We start from the raw sequence: 26122 nt of genomic DNA on the forward strand, positions 1-26122 counted from the left end.
TTTTCCAACAGGCATCTGTCACTTTGATTGATGGCTCTCCTGCTGCCTCTCCACCTGTCACTGCTACTGTTACCTTACCTGGAAAGCCCCCAATGAAGAAGACTGCAGTTTCTAATAAAGAGGGTCTAATCGCCTTTACATTCGACATCCCTAGAGATGCTGATACCCTTCAAATAATGGTAAAGAAAACCTAAACATCCATGTTTAAAAATATATCACCGCGAACAGCTCATAAGACAAATACAAATGACTGTGAAGATGATCAGTTTTCATTAAATTAGTGCAGAAGGTGTAAGGTGATTTCTTACACCATCTGCGTACCATTGTCCAGATGGTGTAAGATACATTAGAGAGGCCAGTGGCCTGAGGGATGTTTCACTGGAGTGAAGGACACTCTTGTACATTGGAGCTTTGGGAGTAAATACGTTGGTGCCAATGATGGTTTTTTTGTGGTTTGGATGTGCATTTTCCTGGCCTGAAGGATGGGAATGGGACTGTAAGGAATATCACCATAAGAAGTGACAGAAAACAACGAGAAGACAGTAAAAGAAAATGTCCTGGGCAATACAGACAGTAGGCTACCTCTGGACACTCAAAGGGTTCAATTATGTGCCCTATCTGAAAAGGGAAAAAAATGAATATGAAATAACTTTTAGATTTTAAGCCATTGTGTCAGATTTGGAATGAGCCAAGCCTGAAAAAATATCAAGTGCAAATACAGCAAAAGACCAAAGAGTGTGCGAGAATAAAATCATTAAAATCCTATTTTTTGATGCCAGGTTTTGCTAATGAGGTCTCAGCAGTTACTTATCTAATTTCCCAGCATTTTCTGAATAACCTGGCAAGATATGAATTAAGCGTGACACTCTATATTGTCTCCTGACAGACACTTTACCCACTCTGTCCTTGTCTTTCCTGACAGGTAAAGGCTGAGGAGGGAAAAGAAAAATTGGAGTCACCTGAAACCAGTATCAGAGCTGAAAGATACCAGTCTGCCTCCCCAGACTACCTCAGCATCAGCATCCCACATACTGTTATGACACCTGGAGACACCTTACGCATCACTTTGAATGATATTCATCAGTCTGACAGTGGAAGGATTGACTATTTCTATTATATGGTAAATAGAATAGAAGTGTATCAGTACTTTCTTTTAGAAATTATACAACCAAGAACATCTGTCTAGTTACTAATACATGGTTAACCGTAGGAGTCCAACAAAGGGCAGCCAAGATGAATAGTGTCCTAGCATACCTGGCTTAACAAGAGAGGCTGAGGGAACTGGACTTGTTCAGTTCGGTGAAGAGGCTAAGAGTGAGTTAACAGCAAATTAAAATTACTTGAAGAAGAATTACAGACATAATGGAGGCAAATTAACCTAGGTGGTGTTGTGCAATGTAACAAGGGATGAAGGCTACAAATTATGGCCGGGAAGGTTCATTTTGCAAAAAAAAAAAACTTTTCGCTAGTGATGAATGCAACACTGGAAGAGGTTCCCCAGAGACTTCAGGGAATCACCGTCCTCAGAAGCATTCAGCACTCAACTAGAGAAAAGCACATCTCACCAAATCTTATGATGGTGATGGCTCATCACTGATCAACCAGTTGGACTAGAGATGTCCATAGGTCCCTTCAGAAACTATTTCTATGTTTCTGTCATATTCACATATTTGCATATATGATTGTGTATGTAATATATATATCTTTGTAATTTTTTCTTCTGAAGAAGGACACAAAAGTACAAATATTAGTCTGTAGTTTCTAATGTAATCTATAGCAAATAGGTCTATACAAGGTAATGTTTGTCTGCATAATTATGTGTATTTTTTTGAAAAATGCTAAACTGACAGCCTTGAAAGCTGAAATCCTAGACAGATATTTTCTATTATGGCTATGGCAATTTGATTTCTCTTAATCCAGATATTGTTCCTTCCCACTCCTTCCAATCTGTATTCTTTCCTTGTAATAAGCCAATATTAGTTATTATTTTTATTAGTCATATTCCCATAAATATCCCTGTTTCAGCTATTACAGAACTTTCCACCTTATTACAGGCAGATCATACATATATGTAAGATTCTGTCCCTGCAACTAGAAAACCTAATCATTTTATAGGGGACCTTGAATATCTCAGAAATGCCTTTTGTAGTTAACTATTACTTATTTCATAAATACCATGTAATTTTTATGTTACCATGGCTTCATATTACCTGTACCTGGTATTAGTTAACAGGTAGGTCATGGTTATCTCCAACAAATAATGTCAGGAGTGATCACTGAAGGCACCAGCTGTGATGGTCCTAAATAGCATCCTGAAATTGGGTCTGAAAGGCAGGAAACAATCCTGCTCAGTCTGAGACCGAGAATCCAAAGCATTTACTTTGCTGAAGGAGTTAAATGTGTTCATGAATACATTCCAGGAGTGAATCTGTTCAGTGTCAAATGTGTTTAAATCTCCTTCCCATTTCTTCGTCATAATTTCCCTTGGCAGCTTAAATTTCCCAGGATGATAAGCACCATGGGCGCCCCTTCCCATTTATTTTTAAACGGACTCTGGTATATTGGAATAATAGTATCCCTAGGAGTTAATGTTTGGGTTTTATTTTAGTGGGATGACATAGCAGAGGGTTGGAATTGCTGCTGTCAGGCTCTGGGAAGGCGCAGTGCTGGGCAGGCAGGCTGGGTGGGAGGCTGGGTGAGGCTCTCTCCCAGACTTTGGTCACCCAAGTGAAGGCAGTGAGGATTTCAGACCAGGCTTTGTTTCAGACCATGGATTTGTTTCTTTCTGAAGCACATTTACTGTGTGTTTAGGAAAGCTGCATGTGTTTTGTTCAGGGAAGAGCACTATCAGTCCTGCCCCTGTGTCTGTTCTCCACTCCTCTGAGAAGCTGTGAATATTATTAGCATAAAATTGGAAGAAAGGAATTAAATAGTGCAATACGGGCTGAAATCAGTTAAACGCCAGTCTGTGATACTTTATCCTGAATAATACTTTCTGAGTGAAACCTCCTGCTCCAACCCCTCCACACCATCTCAAACATTCAGTACTGATGACAGATCAAATAAAGCTGATACCATCCTGGGGGTGGTGACCTGTTATTGTAGAAGACAAAACCAAGAATGTTATCAGGGGTTCCCTTATCAAGCTGTAAGACTTGGTGGAGAGAGGCAGATTCATGTTTAAACCTGGGTTGCAGGATGGAGTCTTACCACCGCAGTGGAGGCTTACCACCACGCTCCCGTGCTAGAGGCACTGCGTGCTAGTCTCATCCAGGCTACTAGTTTGCAGGCTGGGAATTGAAACTATTAAGTGCCATTAGAAGAGAAAAAATTTTAAATATAAATGGCCTCAGAAAATTCTATGTATGTATACAAAGTTGTGCAACATAATGCCCAGTATGGTGTGTATTCAAAATACTAGTTTTCTGTCTGTTTTTGCCTTGCAGGTTGTGGCAAAGGGACAAACAGAGCTTCTGGGAAGGGTCCCCTCCTCAAACAAAATAATAAACCTTAAAATCACCGAGAAGATGGTGCCTGCCTTTCGCTTTTTAGCTTACTACTTCATTGCTAATGAAGGCCGTCAAGAGATTGTCGCTGATTCTGTCTGGGTGGATGTTATGGATGTCTGTGAAGGAAAGGTACTTTCAAAGCAAGTAGCTTATGTTATTATATTCTAAAATAAAAATAAAAACATGGGATATCAGCAGAGCGAGTGCAAGCCTGGGGTTAAAAAGTGAAAGACATGATGGAAATTTTGATTTTTACTGAAAAAGGGAGTCATTAGGATTCTTGCTATAAGGTATAGCTAGGAAAGGCTCCCAGGAGTGATGGCTGAGATAGCCTTCTTCCATAGGACAGGTTGTGCCTCAAAGAGGTGAAAAATAGGGCTTCATACAGATAAATCCCCCTCTGGAAGTGTCTCTATATTACAAATCCACAGGGAAACATTATATTAAATGATCTTTTCACTCCTAAAAATGTTTTGGAAAAAGAAGCTAAAACTCCATTGGGAAAAAGATTCAGGAAAAAAAAAAAGATTATCTAGCCTAACACACAAGCCAATTCTTTATTCATAAAATGACAAAACCCAGGAACATTCAAGTTGGCATTTGTATTAATAATTTCCTATTAATCTCATAATCAGCATGGATATTTCTTCTTAAACCGTAGAAGTGTCTTCATCAGATATGCACCAGATCTGAAATCTGTCATGTTGAAAAATCCAAGTGTGAGATGGCAAGGAGGCAGTACCACCACAGACTGTTTTAAGCCAGTCAGGTTTCTATGTTAATTAGTCTTTCACTGTATTTCATGGTGATTTTTTTTCCACTAGAAAATAATGAAGTGATACTGAAGGCTCTGGTTCAGCAAGCCTTTACACACTTCTTTAATTCCCATTGGCGCTTAAGTGTCATTGAAAGGCAGCATCCAATGTCCTGCACAGACACACCTTTCAACCCCCACGTTGTCTTCCAGTGAGAGATATCTGCTTCTGTATCTTCCAAAAGGCAGGATCCCAGGCAGAAACACCACAAAACAGGAACATCCCTCAGCCTCTGACTGCTGACAGTTAGGGCTGACAGTATTCCCTGCCCACAGGGTCTTTTATTAACAAATGTGACATTTTTGTTTCAATCTTTTCTATTCAGATTAAAGTGACAACAGAAAAAGAGATATACAAACCAACAGAAAGCATCAATTTACTGATTGAAACAGACCATGCAGGAGCAGTTGCTTTGGCTGCAGTTGATAAAGCAGTTTTTATCCTGAACAAGAAAAACAAGCTTACAGCCAAAAATGTAAGATATATCTAAAAAGAAGATAACACATCTACTAGTTAAACAAAATTTTCCGTTACTGAGAGGATCAAAATTTAATTAATTACTATTAATTGCTTAATCACAGCTTTGCTAAACTTGAAAATGTTTTTGCTTCGCAATTTAGGATCTGTTTAAAATTAATGATATATTTAAGATAGGGATTTCCATGCTACAGCAGACAAATTTGTTAATTAGAAAAGCATTACTTGAAAGCATTCCCTAACTAAAGCATCCCTCAGCTTTAATCTCAGTTCCCAAATGCAGCTTGTACCACTAGCTTGTCTTGTTTCTGTGAGTCAAAGGCTACAAGAATTTTTTTAATATGTATCAAAAAAAAAACCTTTTGCAAGTGTGTACAGTCCATCCATGCTCTTTTATTTGGCAGGTATTTAATGCTATGAAATCGTATGATCTTGGATGTTCTGCAGGTGGTGGTGCAGATAGTGTTCAAGTTTTTACTGATGTTGGTCTGGCCTTTTTATCAAATACAATTAAATCAAATGCTCGGGAAGGTAAGTGCAATCTGCCCCTAAGTTTAGGTATTTCTGCAAGATCACTATAGATCTGGGGAGGCTGGTTATTTAAAAATCAGCAATATTTTATCCTGATGTTGTAAGATCTCCCTTGCCTGTGGATTTTTTTTTCTTCTGTTCTTCCAATGAGCGCTGGCCACCCAAATTGTCCAGATTGTGGCTGCTGGTCCCTTGATGTCCAGCTCAGCTAGGTGGGCAGCAGTTGGCCAGGGCTGGAAGCTGACTTAGCAAATGTGGATCTTCTGTGAATGAGACGGGTCCTGAGATGGTTCTCCCATGAATGACCTGAATGATCAGGCTGTTACTGTCTTAGTATCATAACCAAGCTCTTCTCTTCTGCTTTCCCAGGCTATAGCTGCCTCCAGGTTACCAGAAGGCAGAAGCGATCTTTGGATTTTCAGAAGAAAATGTCAGGAATTGGTATGTCTGCTCATCTGGGTGGCCTGAAAGGCTTAGCTGGGGGAGGCAAAGGGAACTGGCTAAGATATAGGGGGCAAGAGCTGATAGCAAAGTGAAGGATACCAACATATTCATAATCCCAAGTCTTGCATTAAGTGCCAGAGCCTATTACAAATGTGTATACTAAAATGTGACCTGATGCGTCATATCTGTCAAAACTACTCAAACTACAAAACCAAAGAGTGGCCTGTCTGGAAATGGAAACTAATTCACCATTTTGTAATCGCAAATGTGAAGCACTTCTACTACATGTCATGGAATCAGTCAAAACTTTTAAGTTTTTCAAAATTATTTCTACTGACAGAAAATATTTTATAGATCCTATTTTTTTCTTGACAGTATGCTTTGAAACTGTGCCAGCTTTGGTACTTTGTGCTCCAATTAAGAGAAGAGCTAGTGCAGTATTTGGAATAAATGTAAAAAAAAACAAAAAAGTTTACACAAATTGGTATTTCCTTGCCAGAAGACACGTAGGCCTGAAGCTGGGATCTTCCTTATTTTTTATTTATTCAAGAATAAGAACACTGCCACACTGTCATGGCTATTTCTATCAAGATGTCTAAGTCTAGTCTGCCAAGGAGGTGTTTTTAATTCAGTCTGAATTTGAAGAGAAAGGAGTGGAATGGGATGGAATGGGAATAGAATAGAATAGAATAGAATAGAATAGAATAGAATAGAATACAATACAATACAATACAATACAATACAATACAATACAATACAAAGAATAAAATGCCCATGCTTTCCTCCTGTGTTTGTGGACTGTTTTTTGAATGGAGGACAGGTCCGCAGCTGAAGGTAGACTGTTGCAATAACAATTAACATTAACTGCAAGGAATGACAGGAATCAGCATGATAAACACCTTTATGTCTACTGCTACTTCCACAGCATTAATTCTGGATTTCAATTATATTGCAGCCAGCAAATATCGAAACACTGATCTACAAAAATGCTGTGAAGATGGCATGAAACTAAATCCCATGAGGTTTTCTTGTGAGAAAAGGCTAACAAGGGTGAATGGCTCCCCTGAATGCAGGAAAGCCTTCCAGGAGTGCTGCGAGAACGCCACAGCCCTCAGGAACGCGGGGAGGAAGATAATCAGAGTGGGCTTGGCACGATGTAAAGAACGGGGGCATGCAACTGTCTGAAGAAAAATACCCTTCACATGGTGGCAAGGGAGGGTTAACGGGCATTTAATGCTGTGGGGCCGGCGGGGGGGAAGATTTCACATCACGATTTCAGTGAGCCCTGGTATACTGCAGCATCCACACATCGTTGCATCTTCACAACTGTGCACTGTGAAAGTGGGAATAGGGTGGGATAACTCTTTGGGGTGAGAAAAGGATTTGGTCAACCACCTTTGAACCCAAGACAGGTTTATGAAGGGGTTGTTGGCCCCTACCTGCACCCCAGGAGGCTGCGAATGGCAGAGCAGAGGAGGATGGTTGTCTCCATTCAGAGCTCCAAGTGATCTCAGATTCATGACTATTCATGATGATTTTATTAGTGGTACTACTGTTTAACACCCGAATATCTCCAAAACACCACCTGATGAGAAGAGGCCACTTCAGCCACAGTCAATTTTATTGCTTTCTTCCTTTCTTCTCCCCAAAGTCTTTCTCTGATCACACAGGAGCTCATGTCACACACAGGGGGTGGGGGGAGGGGAAGTATTTCATGTTGAAAATGACCATATTCAAAGTGTAATTTCTGCTACCATTTTTCTCAGAGCTCCCTTTTCACACTCTGTCACAAAAATGGGAGGGTGGGAACATCTTTGCCACACAATGTTAAAATGAAATATTTTCTTGCTTGGCAACTTATAATTATTGAACTTGGAAAAAAGAATTATCCTTTTGTTCAATTATAATCTTTGATCACTCCTTCTCTTTTTTCAGCTTTTTTTTTTTAATGCACAAGGTGAAACCCAGATGAAGTCTTTACATTCAGAGTATTTTTCATGCTGCTTTCTCTCTGACAAACTGACTCCCTGCAAGACAGTGTAAGGCCAGCAGCCAAAGACTTCAGAACAGAAACCCCACTTTTGTTTTTCAGACTATGATGATTATGAAGAAGTGTTTGATGAATTCTCTGTCAACTTGCGCACTTATTTTCCTGAGAGCTGGTGGTGGCATTTTGAAGAAGTGAAAAACCCTGGAAACCATAGGTACTGTATTACCTCACTAGGTGAATATGTCTAAATTTGTACTGTAAAATGTATATAAATATCAACATTATGTGTTATCTGATACAGAGGACTTCAGAATATTTGGAAGTGCTTTGTGTCCACAACAGAGGGAATTATCTTTCCCCTTACAATACTCAAAATTCAGCAAATGACAATGTTTACATTTTATACGTCCTTCCTAATACATTTTGTTTTGTATTTCTTAGTGTACAAAACTTTGCTCCTGACTCTATAACTACCTGGGAAGTTCAAGCAATAAGCATATCTCCCCAAAAAGGTATAAGTATAGAGTATTTTATTTGGTTTCTTTCTATGGATGAAAATATATATTTTTTAAAACAGAGATATAATGTTAGGTTGACGGAGTGAGACAGTCTGTACAGAAAAACATCAAGTGTTTTGATCATAATATTTACTCCTTTCTTTTATGCCATGTTAAAGCCCAGCTAGAATTTAACGGATAGATACGTATTTAGAAAAAACAACACAAAGTAGCCTCTGAAGGAAGATGGATTATACAATCAAAACTGTCTCCTTTCAAATCAAGAAACGATCTCACTTTAGCTTCCACATGCCCAGGAAGCCACAAGAAAGTTAGCAGTAATAACATCAGTTTTATTTGAATATTTCTGGGAGCAAGTTCTCACCATCTCATAGAAGCATAAAAGTCCTTGACCTCTAGAAAACCAGGGAAAAGAAGAGCTCCAAGAGGCCAGCAGAGGATCAGCAAGGGCTGGACACCAGAGAGCCCAGGTTCCCAGGTGCTGCTTCATGGGGGCTTCTGGGCATTGGCCAGGACCACACAGAGGGGACAAAAGGTCCACCTGGTACTGCCCACTCCCCTTCAGAAAGGGAGGCTCATCCAAGGGGTGCAGTGATGGGCATGGAGTTCATTTATAGAAAGCAAGGAATTATCATTATGTTTTAAAAATGGCTTTTGCAGGGAAAGTTTTGACTAGACACCTAACTGTTTATCAACTGATAATATGCATTTAATTCTCAGCTCTGTTTTGTTTCATTTTGTTTTTCTTATCTCAGGTTTCTGCATAGCTAACCCCCACACCTTTGCAGTTTTCAAAGACTTTTTTGTGTCCCTGAGATTACCATACTCAGTCAGACGACATGAACAACTAGAAATAAAAGCAGTGGTGTACAACTATCTGCCCAATGATCTCCAGGTAGTGTTACCATGAACTACTGTGCTATACATATCAAGCTAGATAGATATATAGCTATGTAGTAATTTAATGTAAATGACACAGCCACCTTTCAGTGCCCTCCTACAACCCAGACACTACACTCCCATTTTTAAAGTCTCCCCAAGAATTCTCCCCAATTCTACTTGCTAATCAAGCTTGCCAAATAGAACATTTATTTTACTATAGTACACAGACAGGTACTCTTTTGCTGTTTGACAATCCGGGCTACACTCAGCTGTCAAGCAGAGGTACACAAGATACAGAGCTAAATCATTAGCACACAATCTGATATATTAGCCAGAAAATTCATTGTGCATACAATGCAAAGCCACTTTTTGTCTGCATGTGAGACCCATCCAGCTCTGCATATGGCCACAGCTGTCACTGGGCTTAGGGACTCCATCATTCTCAGGCTGATGCTCTTTTTTCATCCCTTCGCATTTCTCAGCTCTGCTTCACCAGCATCTTCTGAACTGTGTTGAATGGTGTAGAGCTGGAATATGTAACAATGAACTATTCTTCTTATCTCCCTATGGATCAGGGACAGGCCAAAACTATATGGCAAATTCAGTGTAACAAAGAAATACTACCTAAATTACTTTCACAGCCCTAGTCAATGTAAATGAACGTTAATAGGGTCATAGAATAATTCAGGTTGGCAGAGACTTTCAGTGATCTCTAGTCCAACCTGCTGCTTAGAGCATGTCCAGTTACAGCAGGTTGTTCAGGGCCTTGTCCAGTCAGAGATGGAGTACCTGGAAGGACAGAGACTCCACACACTCTTTGAACAAGCTGTGTCAGCACTTGATCACCTCTTGGTGAAAAAAGTATTCCCATTTTATAAATGGAGAATAGTAAATTCAGGGGAGCAAACTGAAAAAAACACTTTCTGCCTTGCAAAATGTCTGTGCTGCTATTTCCGTTTTAAGCAAAGCTAGTCTCCTGTTATACATATTTCTCATTTCCCATTCTCATGTAGACTTGGTGGAGGTGGAGAATTTCTCTGGCGCAGGGATGCATAAAGTCTGATGTCAGGCATTGCCTTGTCCCTGCAGGTTACAGTGACGATGGAGGCAGTGAAAGGGCTGTGCACCGCAGAGGCGAACGAGAAGCCTGTGAGGTTGACGCTGGTGGCCAAGGGGAACTCTGCAACACCAGCCTACTTCTCCGTTGTCCCTCTGACTGTGGGGGAAATTCCAATTACTATCATTGCTCTTGACACAGTTACTGGGCACAGTGACAGCATTAGGAAGGACCTCAATGTTGTGGTAGGTATAACTAGTTGAGAACAGGCATGTCACGAATACTGTGTTTCTCCTCAAATATAATATTCACTGTATGTGGAGCTCTCATGGAGGGAGTGAAACCCTAAAAACATAAGGCTGGAAGCGATGTCAGGAAACCTGTTTCTCAGCAAGGACTGAGCTATAGCATGGGGAAGAAATTAAACCCAGTGATTGGTTTGTGAATAGTGCACATGGAAAGAATTGTTCTGCAAAGCAAAAAGGCAACATTTTATGCAACACATAGCAACAACTTCCTTTATACAGTCAGTGCTCAACTCTTAATCTTAAATTTCCATCTGCTTCATCAGTATTTATAAAAAGTCTTTTTCCCTTATGAAGAGAAGACTGATGTTTGTCTAGGAATATTCTGAGAAGGAAATAGTCTCTGCTAGACATAAACTTCAAACTTATGTTATTCCTTATTCGAAGCTTAACAACTGCATAAGTAAAACAAATACAGGAAAACAAAGATGTTTTATTGATTATTTAATACATTGATTCTCTTTCAAAATGATGAAAAAGAAGAGCTTTTTAATAAAAATTACTTTAGTCACATGCCATAACTTTTCTAGGGATAGACACAGTCTCAGAGTTCGGTGCTACACTAAAATACTAAATGTGTCCATAAAAATAGCTTATTAAAATATAGACTGTTGGGAGAGGAATGAATGGAAATAAGAAGGAAAGAAAAGTTCCAGTTTTACCAAGAAGATGAACTGAGAACTTGGTGGATTTCATAAATGAGAGGTTTATAAAAGTGAGTCCACCTGTGAACTCAACTTGCATGGCTTACAAAGCCGAGAATAAAATTTGAAGTTTAATTTTCCTGGGTTATTTTTGGTTAAAGAAATTTCATCCAGGGAATGTGTCAATAATAACAAAAAAAAGTCAGTAGAATTCACTAGCATTTAAACTGGAAGACTGAAATTCTGATTTCAAGCTTTATTTTCACCTGGAGAAGAATCTCACTCCACAATAACCTATTTCTGCCATCTGCTGGTCTAGTGCAAGGGCAGAGATCACAGTTTTCATGCAGCTTAATTTCAGGTGTGAGTGCTTGCAAAAGTTTTGACTTCTCTTTCCTCAATTGTACAGGCTGAAGGTGTTTTACAGAGAGAAGAAAAGACCATTTGCATCAATAGTGACTGTAAGTTACCCAAAAGCATTAGATACAGATGAGGTTTGGCGTAGAGACAGGTTGTAAAGCCTAGTGTCAACATCTGATGAGTTCAGTGAAATACTTATCAAAGTACAAACTTTGCTTTAATTGACCAAAACTTGTTATAAAATCTCTTCAACCAATACATAGCAAAAGACTCAGAAAATAAAAATCCTTTCATTCTCTATGTTTAGAATTGATTTGTATTATGTCTGTGTTTCAAAGTAGCATTCTTTAAATATTAAGGAGACATCCATTTCATAGACTAATGTATCTTAAAAGACATTAAAAATCAGCCTTATTTCAAGACAAAAAATATTATGAATGATGGAAAATCAAATCAATTTAAGAAAGATAAATGTATTTCTTTTCATAAATTGCCTTTCAACATGTCTGATGACATCTCTGTCACAATTGCCACCAACTGTGAGATGTTTAATAAGCACGTTCTAAAATGACACAGTATGTTTTTATGTTTAAAGAGTTTGAATGTAGATCTCTGTTTATTATTTATTTACAGTGAAGTCCCAGACACTTGACCTGGACAGACCATCTGATATGGTACCAGGTTCTGATAGTCATGTGTTTGTTAGCCTGAAAGGTAAACATAATTTTTTTGCAATAATTTTTCTGCAATAGTTTTTCCATAGGTGACGAGACATGCACCTTTTTCTGCTCATTTCTGAACACAGATTCTCCATTTCCTCCTAGTTTTTCTGTCATGGCTCAAATGGTCTGGGCTGCACGCACAGGTCATAAAACAAAACAGCATCAGGCTGATCCAGTAACTTTCCTAATTACTTCTTCTCACTTATATTGGATATAATTGCTTTATGCAGTCCATCCTGCCTCACTGTGTCCAGGCTAACTTACGGGAAGGATGGAGGAGAAAAGAAACCTCCTTTTCTAGTAACCCCACACTGCATGAAGTTTTGTAGAAATCTGCCTTATTCTTCAGAAATAAGGATATCGGACTCTGATGTGTAAGTTCTGAAAAGTTCTGTTTTTCTAGAGAAGATACATGCAATCATATATTCATTAAATCACATGATTGTATACATATATATACACATATATATTTTAAAAATATCTACTAACAAGTACTCTTATTAATGATAAAAATATTTTTTTTTTCCCAGAAAATGTAAAAGAATACATTCTTGACACAAAAATTGTTGGCTTCCATTTCAAATCCCTGTTCTAAAGTATGAGGATGCTTGAATTCATCAAATGAGAAAACTGCATGGCAGGGGGGCAGGGCGCTGAAATGTACACAAAATGTTTGGTGTGATTAAGGAATGATCTTTTTGGCCTCTGTGGGCAGATCAAGGCTGGTTTGACAAGAATTTTTCAGCCCAAACCTGAAAAACCAGTCTTTCCTCCTCTCCTTGTTTCCCTGCCTCCAGTAGCCTCAGGACTCTCCTTCATGCTCCTTCTCTGCCCCAGCCTCCTTTCTCCAGTGCTCCCCGGGGGCTGGCAACTGGTCCTTCTCCAACCTTACAAAGTAGCATAAAACAGCATTTAATAATAAAAACTATCAGGCCATGCTGGAGTGTCAACCTACGGTTACTAACACCTTTCTTCATGTTATACCAGACAGCTTTAAATACGTTATGGCTTTTGTTTTATACAACAGGAAATATTATGGACCAGCCTATTGAAAATTGTCTTAGTCTCACTGGGGTTGAGAAACTCATTCAAGTGCCCACGGGCTGTGCAGAGCAAACAATGGTGAAAATGGCCCCTGCAGTCTATGCTATTGAGTACTTGGATGCCAGTGAGCAATGGGCAAACTTTGATCCTGAAAAGAAGGATGAAGCCATTAGCATGATTGAAAAAGGTATGCAGAACCAAACCAACCAACCAATCAACCAAATAGGACTGTTACCCTTTTGCATTGCACACCAACTATTGCTACTTGCCCAAGGAGTGAACATTGCTTAACACAGCCACACAGAAATGCCTCTGACAATCTGCAGACAGACAAGAGAAACAGAACTATTGTGGAGGATTTAGATGACTAATTGCTTACACCTGACATTGTACAGTATCGGCATTCACACTCCACCCTCTCTGTTACCTAATTTAGAAGCAGAAAGCAAAACCTGAGCTGATCAATGTCAACTCTTCCCAGCGTAAATGGACAGCAAAGGCCAGTTTATCATTTCCTCCTAATGTAGATGAGCAAAACAGATCAAGATGAATCATGCCCTAAAAATGTGCTTAGGATGTCCAGCTGGGATGTAGACATCTCTGCTGGAGATGTCTGTAGTTGGCAAGAGGACTATCACTAAAGAAACTCCCAACGATAATAAATATTTTGACACTTTCTCTTCCACACTCTTGCATGCATTTCCATGAGCTAGAATGACTCCAACAGCCTTGGACCAACCCAAGGAGCATTCCAGCTCACAGGCACCAACACAGAGCCCAAGATTTAGCAGTATTGTAGCAGGCACAGCTGATCTTTCTAACTGTAGTGCTGTGCACATGGCATAAGGCAAAATAATGCACCAGGCAACAAGGGACACACATTTCATCAGTGAAAAATAGGAGTATAAATAGAGATTAAAAACATAGTAGCAGTTGCTGAATGGAGGTCTTTGCCTTTTTATCTAACATTGCCTGAAGTGACATGATACCCTGCTGATTAGTATTTGGTATTATCTGTAGCATTTAATCCCAATTTATGCTTTTATTGATTCTTAGCGAAGTTCACCAGGGTAGAAAATGGGTTACATGGCTGTGATACTGACTGTGTCAAGGTAACAGCAGTCAAGATCAGAGGCCATAAGTCATGACTTCTAAGCCTATGTCTAACCCAAGGGATGAAGTTAGGTGTTTATTCCATGCACTATATAGTCAATGGTTTGAAAAGTTGTCAATGATGGGAAATAAGTTTCCCAAGATTCACTACACAGAAAATGCTTTGTAACTACAGACATCTGCAGTTTTTAGTTTATTCTCCTGAATTAAGTCAAACAAGACAGAATACCTTCTACACCTAGTGCTTTTTCTGCATCAAAGGCCTGCTGACCCAGTCATCTTCTCCTCCATGTACTCTTCCATGACTCGATACTGAACATGTCCATGTTAATATGATACATGAAAATGCCCAATAAATATGTGTATTCTCTGAACAATTATGTGCTGTCTTGTTCATGCAGGTTATACTAGACTGCTTGAGTTTCAGAAGGTGGATGGTTCCTACGGAGCATTTAAGAAAACACCCAGTAGTATATGGTGCGTGTATTTTTCAGTTCTCTTTTGGGTTTTTTTTGGTTTTGGTTGGTTTTTTTGGGGGATGTGTTGTGGTTTGTTTTTCGTTGCGGGGTGGGAGAGTGTTTGCATGTGTATATGTGTGTTTTGGGTTTGTGGCTTTTTTTGTTCTGGTTTCTTTTATTTTTTTTTCCAAAATACCTCTATTATCATTTAATGCATTAGAAGTGTTCTAGGCGGGCAGGGGGGCATGGATTTTCAAAATCTGGTGGGCATGTTGTGGCCTATATACTTTTACCATGGATAGACAGCCATGTAAGTATCTGAGCACGTTTATTCCTTGCTGAAGGAGACTTATACTGAGCCACTGATTATTTTGTGTTTGCCACAGAGCAGAGATGTTCACACTAATGTCGAGTGGTAACTCACTAGGTTCCAGTAAGTGTACTATATTGGAGATGAGTCTATGTACAAAATTAGTATGTTTCTTTTTCTGTCAATATTCTCTTCTATAAGTATATGTCAGCACAAGTTTGGAACATTTTCTTTTGTGCAGGTTAACAGCTTTTATTGTTAAAGTACTCACAAGGTGCAAATATTACATTAGTGTCCAAGACAGTCACATACGCAACTCAGTTTCCTACTTGACTAATCAACAGCAGCCAGATGATTCATTCCATGACCATCACCCAGTATATGACAGGACTATGCAGGTGGGTCATCTGTATTTACAAGAATCTGTTCCACATTTAGGGCTGACAGGGATTGAAGAGAATATTGTGAGTTGTTGAGTAACAAGAAAAGTAACTAAAGAAACCTGTAATGTAAAATGAATTTGTTAAAACATCTGTTATGTCAGAGATACATAGCTAGCACTCCATCTCCTTTATCATTTGATCCTTAAAAAATTTTACAGCTGATCTATGCCTCCAGAGTGCTTAGAAAATTAGTTCTGAGATCTTCACGCTTGTGTCACAGAGGCAACCCAAAAGTCAATTTAGGCAGGCAACAAGCTCCAAACAGATGTTATTCTAACCAGAGATGTTTAACAGAAAACAACTACAAATAGGGTTTATTAAAAATTGTTCAGCACTCCAGCAACATTATACAACACAGGTCCAGATATTGGTTGGGACTTCAATTACTACACAACTGACTCAAACTCAAGGGGGTCAGATCCCAAAACTCTAGAGTTCAAAAATGAGCATTTCTGTGTGAAAGTGAGGACTCTCGAGGGTATCCAGATCGTTTACCAGGTCGATAAGGCGTCTCAACCCCTAAGGAATGCTCCTCAGATGGCAGGTCCAAGGAGGTGAGTCGTCTTCTGCTGCATACCCACTGCTCCAAGGAAGACCAACTCAAAAGGCTTTCTACTGGGCTCCATTTATACCCTAGTTGAATCTGAGCTGTGGCCACTTATGGTAGTTATCCAGAAACTTCTCTCAACCAAGGTGTCTCATTGGCCAAAGGCCCTGTCTGTCAACCAAGGGGCGTATGCATCACCATAATGGTCCATCAGCCTAGAAGTTTCTGTTGCGCTCAGGGAACGGGAGGGCAGAGTGCATCAGCCACAGCTTGGTAAAGATTTATGCCTTTTGTTGGCAAAGACAATAGAGCCATAGAATCATAATTTAGTTTTGAAGGGACTTCCAGAGGTGGTCTAGTCCAACCCCTGTTTAGAAGAGGTCTTGTTAGATCAGATTGCGCAGGGCCATGTCCAGCTGAGTCTTGAGTACCTCCAAGGATGGCGATCCCACAGTATCTCTGTGTAACCTGTTTCAGTACTTAATCACTGCCACAGTGAAAAAAAAAACTTAATGCCTAATCTGAATTTCCAGTTGCATATATTAGCCTACCCATCCTCTGCAAGTGTCCAGAAACATGAAATTGTTACACTGTCCATGCATCTAGGATATGAAAATGTGTATCTTCCAAAATTCATTGAAAATGCAGATACCTTTGTAGTGATCTTATATGGAAAATAATATTAATTTTGTTAATGATCTTTGTCAAATCACTAGTGAGGCTTTCACCTTCAAAACCAGTTGCATAGTTGATGTAGCACTGTTGGGGAAAAACAAACAAACAAAACAAAACAAAACAAACAAAACAAAAGCCCCACAAACCTCTAAAACTGGCCAAAGCTTTTTTTTTTTGACCTGTGGTCATGCTGAGATTTTTGCCTTCTATTCTACATTTGCTTCAGGAGCTTTGCATGGTTATTTTCTACTGCAACTTCACTCTTTTCAAACAAACGACCTGTCCTTCTCCTAAGAATAAACATTTGTGACTGAGTGAAGGCGAAGGTTGTTGTCAAAGGTTGTTGAATATTCTAAGATTGTTGTCAAAGGAGAGCATGAGGAAAATAATTTAAAGAAGATCAGGAATGGAAATGCAGATCATCAGGAAATAAAGCTAATGAGGGCACTGTGTTCAGTTTATCAAGAAGTGGAATCAGAAATGATCTAGTAATGGTGTATTAACACCTTTACAGAAGAAAAGTTCTGGGTGATAGAGGGCTCTTTGGTCTATAGCGAATGCCTGGAAATTGAAGCCATGAATATTCTAATGAGAAACTATAGATTTTTAATTATGCTAAATAATTAAATACTTTATTACCAGCTGAGTGGCATAGTGGATTCCTAATCTCTTAACATTGCTTAATGCAAACCGTCTATTATTGTAGAAGATAGACTTTAAGTGGACACAAGTTATTGAGCATAATTAAAGGGAAAAACTATGCGGTCTGTGGTCAGATGGTTTGACAAGAAGGTTCCTAAATGCATGAAAAGTTATTTTCTAAATTTGATCATAAGCATTTACATGTGCATTTAAATTTTCCTTTTTATTTTTCATTTTCAGGGTGGCATTGGGTCAGCAGAAGAGGATTTGGCTTTGACAGCCTTTGTCACTATAGCACTGCAACATACTCTACAGGTCTACGAGTCGCCTGATGTGGTAGGAAGCCTACCTGTTTATCTTTAATTCTGAAGGTTACTGCACAATGGTATGTCCACCATAATGTCTTAAAGTACTGCAAATGAAGTAAAAGTATGGTGTACAGGAAAAGACGCCGTGGCCTAATGTACAACAAGATGTTCCGAGTTACGCACTCCATTGCCAATGGCATTAATCACTAAGCAAAAATTATTAAATTGTATCAAAAATTACTAAAGTGAAGTATTCTAGTTTTCTAATACTCTTACCAGCAGTAACAGTTCAGAGGTCTGAATGACCTTTTCAAATGGATCCATTCTGTTTTCACAGGCACAAGTGATTAGAAGAGCAGTGGCTTATATGAAAAATCAACTGTCAAAAAATACTGACTGCTATTCTACAGCTATCACTGCTTATGCTCTGACACTTGTGAATTCTGATAGTGAAGAAGCCAAGTTTGCAAAAGAAAAATTAAGGGGCTGTTCTGTTCTTGATGCAGGTACTGGTAACCATTCTTAAACATTCAGTTAGAAAGCACTTTTTCTAATTAACACACTTTGAGCAGTCCTATATGAATGAAACAAATCCAAGTAAATGAAGACCACTTAATTTTATAGAAGTGTGTATGTATACATGTAATATACTTAATTATTTAAATTACATAATCAAATATTTCCATGTTGAAATTGTACTATGTAATTTTTATATTTAATATTACTATAAAGTAATAACTTAGCATTGTAAAGTTTGGATCATGATCTTATCTGATACCATGGTAAACAGCCATTTACCTTTTCTGTTTCCTTTGCTGCCTACCAAAGTTTCCACACCCCTGCAGTGCACTAAAAAAATCCAACCAAACAAAAAAGGTTCAAGCCAGTTGAGAACAAAGAAACTTCTGATGGGTAAATAGGAATGAGCAGCTACATACAGGACTAGTCCAGACTCGATCTGTGATCAAGAGAGAAGGTGTATTTTCCAGCCTACCTGCTTTCAAAGCTCCCCACCAGCTCTGAGTGCTTTGTTCCAGCTCCAGGTGGACATCACCTCTTCCCCCCTGCCCTGGTGTGTGGCTGTGGTCAATGCCGAGTTGGTTGTGTGGCTGCACTGGGACAACATTAATTTATCCCAATTTGTTCAGTAAACACATTATGATTAAAAAGCCATAGTTTAAACGAAGGGAAGATGCTTCTCCTTAATCAAGACTGGACTTATGGGCATAATTAATACTATTGTATTTTGGGGCCCACCAGACACAATGCTACTACTCCATCAGATGGACTTTGCTGTACAATGGGATCATTAGACTGTGATGCCTGGATAAGTCAAAATTGAAAATTGTGGTTTTCCTTTTCCATTATCTCTGCTTCCCAACTGATCTGTTGCTCTCACAACAGCATCTGTGTTTTGTGGTTCCTTGGTGCTATGACATGAAATATCTACTGTGTAGAAATAATTTTTGTCAAATGTCTTGACCAAGGGGATTCAAGACTGAATTACTCTTGCAGCAAAGCAGCAGCGCTACTGGGGAAACGGCAATGACGCAGTCTCAGTGGAAACCACCGCCTATGCATTGCTTCAAACCTTGCTCCTGAAAGATATGGAGTATGCAAGGCCTATTGCTACGTGGCTGACGGAAAGAAGAAACTACGGTGGAGGATATTGCTCTACACAGGTATCTGACCACCAGTCCGGGTGGAGTTTCAAGGGGAGGGGAGAAAGTGGAAACCCCATTAAGATTTTTTAATTTATATTTGAAAACATCGTAACAGTTAATCCTGGACCACTTTGGTGTATGAAGCACTAAAGATTTTGGCTCATTAATAAAAAATGGGCCAAAATAAAATGGTTATAAACCAGTAAAGATCCTTTGTCTTTTTGAAGATTTATGATAATCAAAGGTTGGAGCTCCAGTGGTTTTAGGATTTTAATGCTGGGAAAGGAAACTAATAGTCTGTGCAGGAAGGAATAGGCAGACAGAGGAGCAGCAAAGGCATCACAAAGCATTAAACTGAGGAATAGCTGCAGGTCATGTCATCTTACATGTTGTAATAACCTGGCATAATTTTTAAGGGATTTTTGCATTTCTTTCTCACCTAGGACACAGTGGTGGCCCTAGAAGCACTGTCAGCATACAGCATACAGACACTGAACACTGCTTCCACCAACCTGACTGTTAAACTGGGAACACCTGGAAGACAAAATGACTACAGTATTACTCTGACTGACACTGATGGAGCGATTCAGAAAGAGCTAGAGGTACACAGCCATCCGTTGCTTCAAGCTTTTTTACCTCAAACAGGAGAAACACTGGGTCATATGGCCTAGGTTTTCTCACGTTAAGCAATCATGATGTAGCTGGTTTATAATAATTTTTAATAATTTAACTGTAAAAAAATAATATTAAAAAAAATCAACAGATGCTTAGCAGTACACTTTAGAGGCACTTTCCTGCCTCTTCAAGGATGTTGGTGATGTGAATCTCTTCCAGTAGTGAAGAACAGCCAGGAGCCCAAGTCTTGCTAGCGAATGAGGAAGAAGGGGAATACTCTGATATTCAGTGTGTTGCAACCTGTGAAAGTGTCAAATCCAGGGTACAGTAAGAGAGTGAAGTTGGGAAAATATGTTTCCTGAGCCCCAGAATGGTGGAGTAAGATGCACCAGCCCAGCACATTAACAGTCTTAGGAGACCTGAGGTGTCATAACTCCTTCCATAGCTAAAAGTTTTCCCTTGTTCCAGTTCTCAGGGGTAAAGCTATAGAAGACAGTCAAGATTGCAGGAATACAATAGATCAAAAGCTGAGCAGAGACTAATTTTTTTTTTTCCTTGGTTTGCAGTTTGAACTTGGGAGAAAACTTGAAGTGTCTGTACACGGCAGAGGAAATGGGACAATGAGCGTAAGCTGTAAATGAGAAATTCAGAGTCCAACTGGATTTCTTTTAATCCCTTTTTGAAAACAGAGTGAGAAATTACTCTCCTTGGCTTCACTTTTTGTGTTCCTACCTCCAAATTTCTAAAGTTCGGAGACTACAGTCTTTCCTGTTTTTAAGTCCATGAAATGTCAATGCTAATAGAGGTGGGTGGAGTTTGAAAGACCCCTCTGTGATTGGGAATGGAGAGTTATCTCAAAGGTCCCACACCATTTGTGATTTGCACATGGGATCTCTTCTGCTTATACCTATGACAGTTCTCTATGACTAGTCTGTGTATTTAGGAGATGGATGTTTCTCTCCACACTCCCATGTCCCATCAACACTTGCTGAAGTCTGGAATGAGTAGATGCCTCATCATTTAAGTGATATTTTTAGTGGTTTGCTGTTTGTCTTGTTCATCTTAGATACTAAAAGTGTACTGGTCTACTCAGCTGAAGAACAACACGTTTAACGATTTGGTTTTGACGGTGGAAGTGGAAGGGAACACTAAGTACTCTGGTGAGTGAAAGGGAAGTGACTGGGTCTCAAAGGTGACATGTTTTATCAGCTGCTAATGACACTTAATGGATTTCCAGCCTTGGGAAGTGGGAATAAGTGAATGAAATAAGGAAAGAGAGATGCCTCTGAACTCTGCCTATCTACTGGTTTGTTCAGGTTATTAATAATTTTAAATAGTTAATAGTTACTGGGAGGAAAGTAAGGCAAACTCCTTTCATGGTGTTGGTGGCTGCCATGAGGGAAAAGCCCAGTTCAGTTCCCTGGCTAATACAGGACTTACCATGTGGCCTTAAAATTATTTGCGGGAGACCTGTCATAGGTGTTTCACGTGAGCAAGACAGTGTTTCCCATCCCCTGAAGTGTGTCGTCATCATCCTCTCTGCCCTCTGGAAGAAGAGATAGTCCTTTATGTATCTATGCATAGCCTAAACACCATTCTTATCTAGATCTGTTGGTTTTTCTTACTATAATTATCCTTAAAATTTTAACGCTGAATGAATTAGAAATAGGGAGCAAACTTTTAGAAAACCCATAGACAAGGCATGTCAGCCCACTGGTATTTACTATTATACAAAAAGGAGCCAAATTACCAGGTCGTCAGTCAAATTTGTGAATGGCTGATCATTTCTGTCACCTCCAGAAGCTGCATACTATGATGAAAACTATGATTATGAGGAGTCGATTGCTGCGGAAAATGGTGCGTTTGAGCACATGCCTGAAATAGAGTGGTTTGATAAGCACAGCAGAAGGAAAAGGGATGTGATCTCTCCCAGTAAAGCAGAATTGCTGCAGTACAAAGTCTGTGTCAGGTAGGTCTGCAACATCTGCTCTTCATTAGAAAATGTGGTTTTTTTGTAATTCTTCTCAGTCACCCTCTTTGTATGTGCAAGCTTGGCATCCAACCTGTTGATCTCCTGTAAGTATGTACACCTGGTGAGTCTGCATCCTCTCTCCCATGGCAGGAAAAAAGGTTTCCACACAATGTATTATGTTTAGACAGTTCACATAGACCTCGAATGTCCATTGCATATTCTGCCCCAAAAATCTGGGGAAAATCTAAAGCACCTGGCTGGCTAATAGTTTGAAAAAAGTCCTTCTTTTAATTTAAGAAGACACAATTGGACTACAGTAATAACACATTTACAGAGTTTCATTGCTTTCTAAAGAGATGCTGTTGCTTTTGTGGTCACACTCTGGCCTGATAAAAAAGTTGTTTACTAATACTCGGGGAAGGAGAGGAGGCAGAAGGGATATCCTGTTGTGGCAATCAAGAAGTAAGCAAGGTCAGAGCTAGTGATAAATAGATCCTCCTGTGCAGAATAAAACTGCTTTTGCACGATTTCACAGCCTGGCAAGGGTCACAGAAGCCAATGCAGTGGCTGTCCTGAGTTCCCCTTGTAGGGAGGTGCAGCATGGCAGAATCAGGTTTTGCTCCCCAGTAGAATTTATATTTTCCGCTGACTTTTGACGAAGCCTCAAAGGCAGTGGTTTTTATCCCTCCTCCCAGACAGCAGGATGAACAATGGCAGAGGTGACTGGAGTCACCCTAATTCCCAGATTTTGTCCCACTGTTCTGTGGGACACTGCTGAGTGTTAGGGTGAGGCTTAAACAATAATGTGAAACTCCCTTTTTTGCAGTTAAGACACAGGAGAAAAACTGAAGGCACTGACTACATCACCATAATTCTTCCCTGAACCCTGGTACATCCCTTATGAGGAAAGGAAGGTCTCAAAATAAAAGCTTCTGAAATACCAATAAGTGTATTTAGAATATCTTATGGGGAGGCACCCTATGTAAGTGCAGAACGAATTAACTTTCCAGCAATGACACATCTACCTGATTTTTGAGAAGGTGAAATCAGAAAAGGTTGGAAGTCCAATAGATTTACCCAATGGAAAGTTAGAGCAATGAGGATTTTCATCTTTGACAGCAAAGGCGATATAAATTTGACTTTGTCCATGAAGAACTTAGATAAACTAACTTCCTATCTTCACTCTAAGTAACAGAGAACAAATACTTTGTCAGCATTGCTTATCTTCCCTATCTTCAACAGTGCTTTTATGGCAGGATGAAATGTCCTTTGAAGGTGATTGTTTCTGCCTATCAGCTATACAGAAAGCCTAGATGACATGCTCAGGCAAGACAACTGGGTTTTGGATGGTCATTTGACTAGTTTAGATGACTAATTTTGCCTCATGACTCTTAATGAGATGGGCAGCTAATTTTAAAATTAAAATCCACTTAGGAAAGTTAAATGGAGTAGAAAGTTTTGTTTCACCATTAGCAAACCTAAAGAGCCAACCCCTTCAAAGCAAGCTGGCTGTTCAATGCGGATGTTCACAGGTGACAGTCTCCCTTTTAAAGGTCCACAGGTTCCAATGCACCAAAGATGTCCCTGGTTGATCTCTCTCTGCTGAGTGGCTTGGAGCCTGACACAAAAGATCTTGACCAGGTTAGAAATACACTTTTCTGTGCAAACTTTTACAGCTTTTCCTGTAGAAAATTTGTCTTTTGAAATCTATCCAAAGTCCAGAGAATAAAGAAGGAAAAACAGTTTTTTAATGAAAAACAGTTTTTTAATAGCTATATTTTCATTGTTCTGGTTCTCATAAAATGTGCATTGAATACAGAATACAAAAAAATGAAAAGTTTGTGGTGAAAAGGGTTCAGTCTTCTTAGTCCCTTGTAAGAAAAATCAGGGCAAGGCTCAGCGAGGCACTTAAATACATGCCTGTCATTAACATATATTGCTGTCCCCACTGTCACTGCTGTCCTGTGACATGCCAGGACAGTGTGTCCTCTGCTTGCAGGGGGGAAGGCAAGCACAGCTTTAAGAGGTGGTTGCCAGCAGGACACAGTGACAGAGAGAAGGGCCACAGCACTCTGCAAAGGTGGCTACAGAGTTTTGGGTTCTGGAGCCTGCTCAGCTGGGGAAGGTTTGTCCAAGTTCATACTCTCAGGAACTGTCTCCTTTAGGGAGGAAGAAAGATAACAGAATAAAGAAAACAGCTGAACAAAGCCAACCAGAATACAGAGGGTGGTAGCAACGGTTTTCCTATTATGCTACGTTTTTGCTCTGATTTGATTGTTTGTTTTCCTGCAGTTGGTGACATCTTCAGACCAGTACATTCAGCACTATGAGTACAAGGGAGGAAGGGTTTTACTCTACTTTGGTGAGGTAAGCAAATCCAATGATTTTCCAATCTCTGTTGTTTCAGACAGCATATATAGACTTCTTTTTAAATCTAATCATTAATATTTTTCACACTACATTACCTTCCTGTGATTTTTATCATAAACTGTTATTGAATAGCTCTGTTGAAAGAGGGCAGAGGAGGGGAAGAAAGGGAACATGCACCTTCATCCTCTGCCTTTCTGTGTTGCAGGAGATGTAGTCAATGTTGGAGATTTGGGCTTTGGTCCCCCCAAGAAAAAAAAATAAAGATAAATCCTTCCTAGTCAGAAAATAGGCTTTTTGTCCAAGATTAACAAAGTGTTAACTGGTGGTCCTGTAAATTCAACACGGACACCTTGCATGTGAAAGTTCAGTATTTCTGAATCAAGATTCACTTAGTGACAAATAAATATAAACATCAACCCCCCTAGTTTCTGTGTATATTTCCCCATATTTTGGATAATGACTCCACTCTACACCCACTTGAGTTGCTCCATCTCCACAGCAAAAGCAGTGAGGTCCCTGTAGAAAGCACACACGATGCAATGATTTTTTAAAACATAAGGCAATAGACAAATGAAAAATCATAAATGTTATTGCTGCTATGAATATCCTAGATAAACCCTGACCTTAGATTTTTACGAAGGAAAGTTGTATATACTGGTGGCCACCAGTACAGGACAGGCTGTGAACATAATATGACACCCATTACTGCTGTTCAAGGTGGCTTTAGGCAAAAGCTGAGAAGTAAACCCCGAAGTAGTGATGATGTGAGTTCAGATCAGACATTTTCAGACAGAGAAGACCTGCACACATCTCACAAAACTACCTTTACCAGGCTTAGTTGACCCACGAAACGTCCCAATAAAATCAGGGAAGGAGATGCCTTCTTCAAGTTGAGGCTACAGCTATCTGGATTAAATCACCTGTTCCATCAGAATCAAGCATTCGACAGCTGGTGCAGGCACAAGGGAGTAAGGCACTGACTGGGGAGAAAGAGTTACTTTACTAATTTTAACTGTTGTTCCTTTTTCCTCCAGATCACAAGTGGACCAGACCCAGACTGTATATCATTTGGGGCAAAGCAAATCAACCCCATGGGCTTGGTTCAGCCAGCAAATGCCATCCTTTATGACTTTTACAACCCTGGTAAGGGTGCAGAAAAATTATACATAACTGATTGAAAGAGAGACCCTCAAGAGCAGCCTCCAATCTATGGAAAGGTGGTTTTGATGTTGTTTGTGGAACCATATGATTTTGTCATGTGTTAAAATAACCTGCCTTGAATATTGTCTTCTACTACCAGGGCTTAAGATCACCTTAACAGAGATCTTCTCAGGAAGGATCTGTTACTGTAACTTGACCAAAAAGACGAACTTTTATGCTCATGTGTTTTTAAATCAGGTTTCCTGAGTTCCTGTTTCTCGTGGTGCTTTTAAGAATGTTCCACTCTCATTTTCTTTTTGGTCAGGCTGCCTTTCTACACATCTAAGATAGGCAACCTTAGAGGTTTGGCATATGCACTGTGCTTGCTTGGGGAACCAGTCTCACTTCACATTCAAAGAAGGTCAAATGCCAATCATGCCCAGTTGCCAGAGTTATGTAAACAATATTTGAAAATCAAGTCATATATCTACTTTGCCTGAAGCTGAGAGATTGAAGACAGTTTAGACCAGGTTTAAGCCAATAACTATTGGTGATCCTGTCTCCTTC

General features: G+C 39.6%; 1 protein-coding gene across 1 annotated transcript in view; it reads left to right on the forward strand.

Annotated features, from left to right (window-relative positions):
- LOC102094160 (complement C4) overlaps positions 1-26122 on the forward strand; it is a 62295-nt gene that overhangs the window by 29380 nt on the left and 6793 nt on the right. The window contains exons 12-37 of the mRNA XM_021286881.2: positions 12-179; positions 923-1120; positions 3447-3638; positions 4650-4799; positions 5206-5332; positions 5702-5773; positions 6732-6932; positions 7869-7980; positions 8208-8278; positions 9040-9179; positions 10256-10468; positions 11582-11633; positions 12166-12246; positions 13282-13485; positions 14813-14888; positions 15421-15577; positions 17727-17822; positions 18132-18300; positions 19310-19476; positions 19902-20060; positions 20640-20699; positions 21140-21233; positions 21874-22042; positions 23599-23686; positions 24338-24412; positions 25450-25558. Coding sequence (XP_021142556.1) covers positions 12-179; positions 923-1120; positions 3447-3638; positions 4650-4799; positions 5206-5332; positions 5702-5773; positions 6732-6932; positions 7869-7980; positions 8208-8278; positions 9040-9179; positions 10256-10468; positions 11582-11633; positions 12166-12246; positions 13282-13485; positions 14813-14888; positions 15421-15577; positions 17727-17822; positions 18132-18300; positions 19310-19476; positions 19902-20060; positions 20640-20699; positions 21140-21233; positions 21874-22042; positions 23599-23686; positions 24338-24412; positions 25450-25558 — 3400 coding nt within the window. The remainder of the gene's footprint in view (positions 1-11; positions 180-922; positions 1121-3446; positions 3639-4649; positions 4800-5205; positions 5333-5701; positions 5774-6731; positions 6933-7868; positions 7981-8207; positions 8279-9039; positions 9180-10255; positions 10469-11581; positions 11634-12165; positions 12247-13281; positions 13486-14812; positions 14889-15420; positions 15578-17726; positions 17823-18131; positions 18301-19309; positions 19477-19901; positions 20061-20639; positions 20700-21139; positions 21234-21873; positions 22043-23598; positions 23687-24337; positions 24413-25449; positions 25559-26122) is intronic.

The sequence above is a fragment of the Columba livia genome, chromosome 1 (genome assembly GCF_036013475.1).
Source record: "Columba livia isolate bColLiv1 breed racing homer chromosome 1, bColLiv1.pat.W.v2, whole genome shotgun sequence".
Taxonomy (NCBI): Eukaryota; Metazoa; Chordata; class Aves; order Columbiformes; family Columbidae; genus Columba; species Columba livia.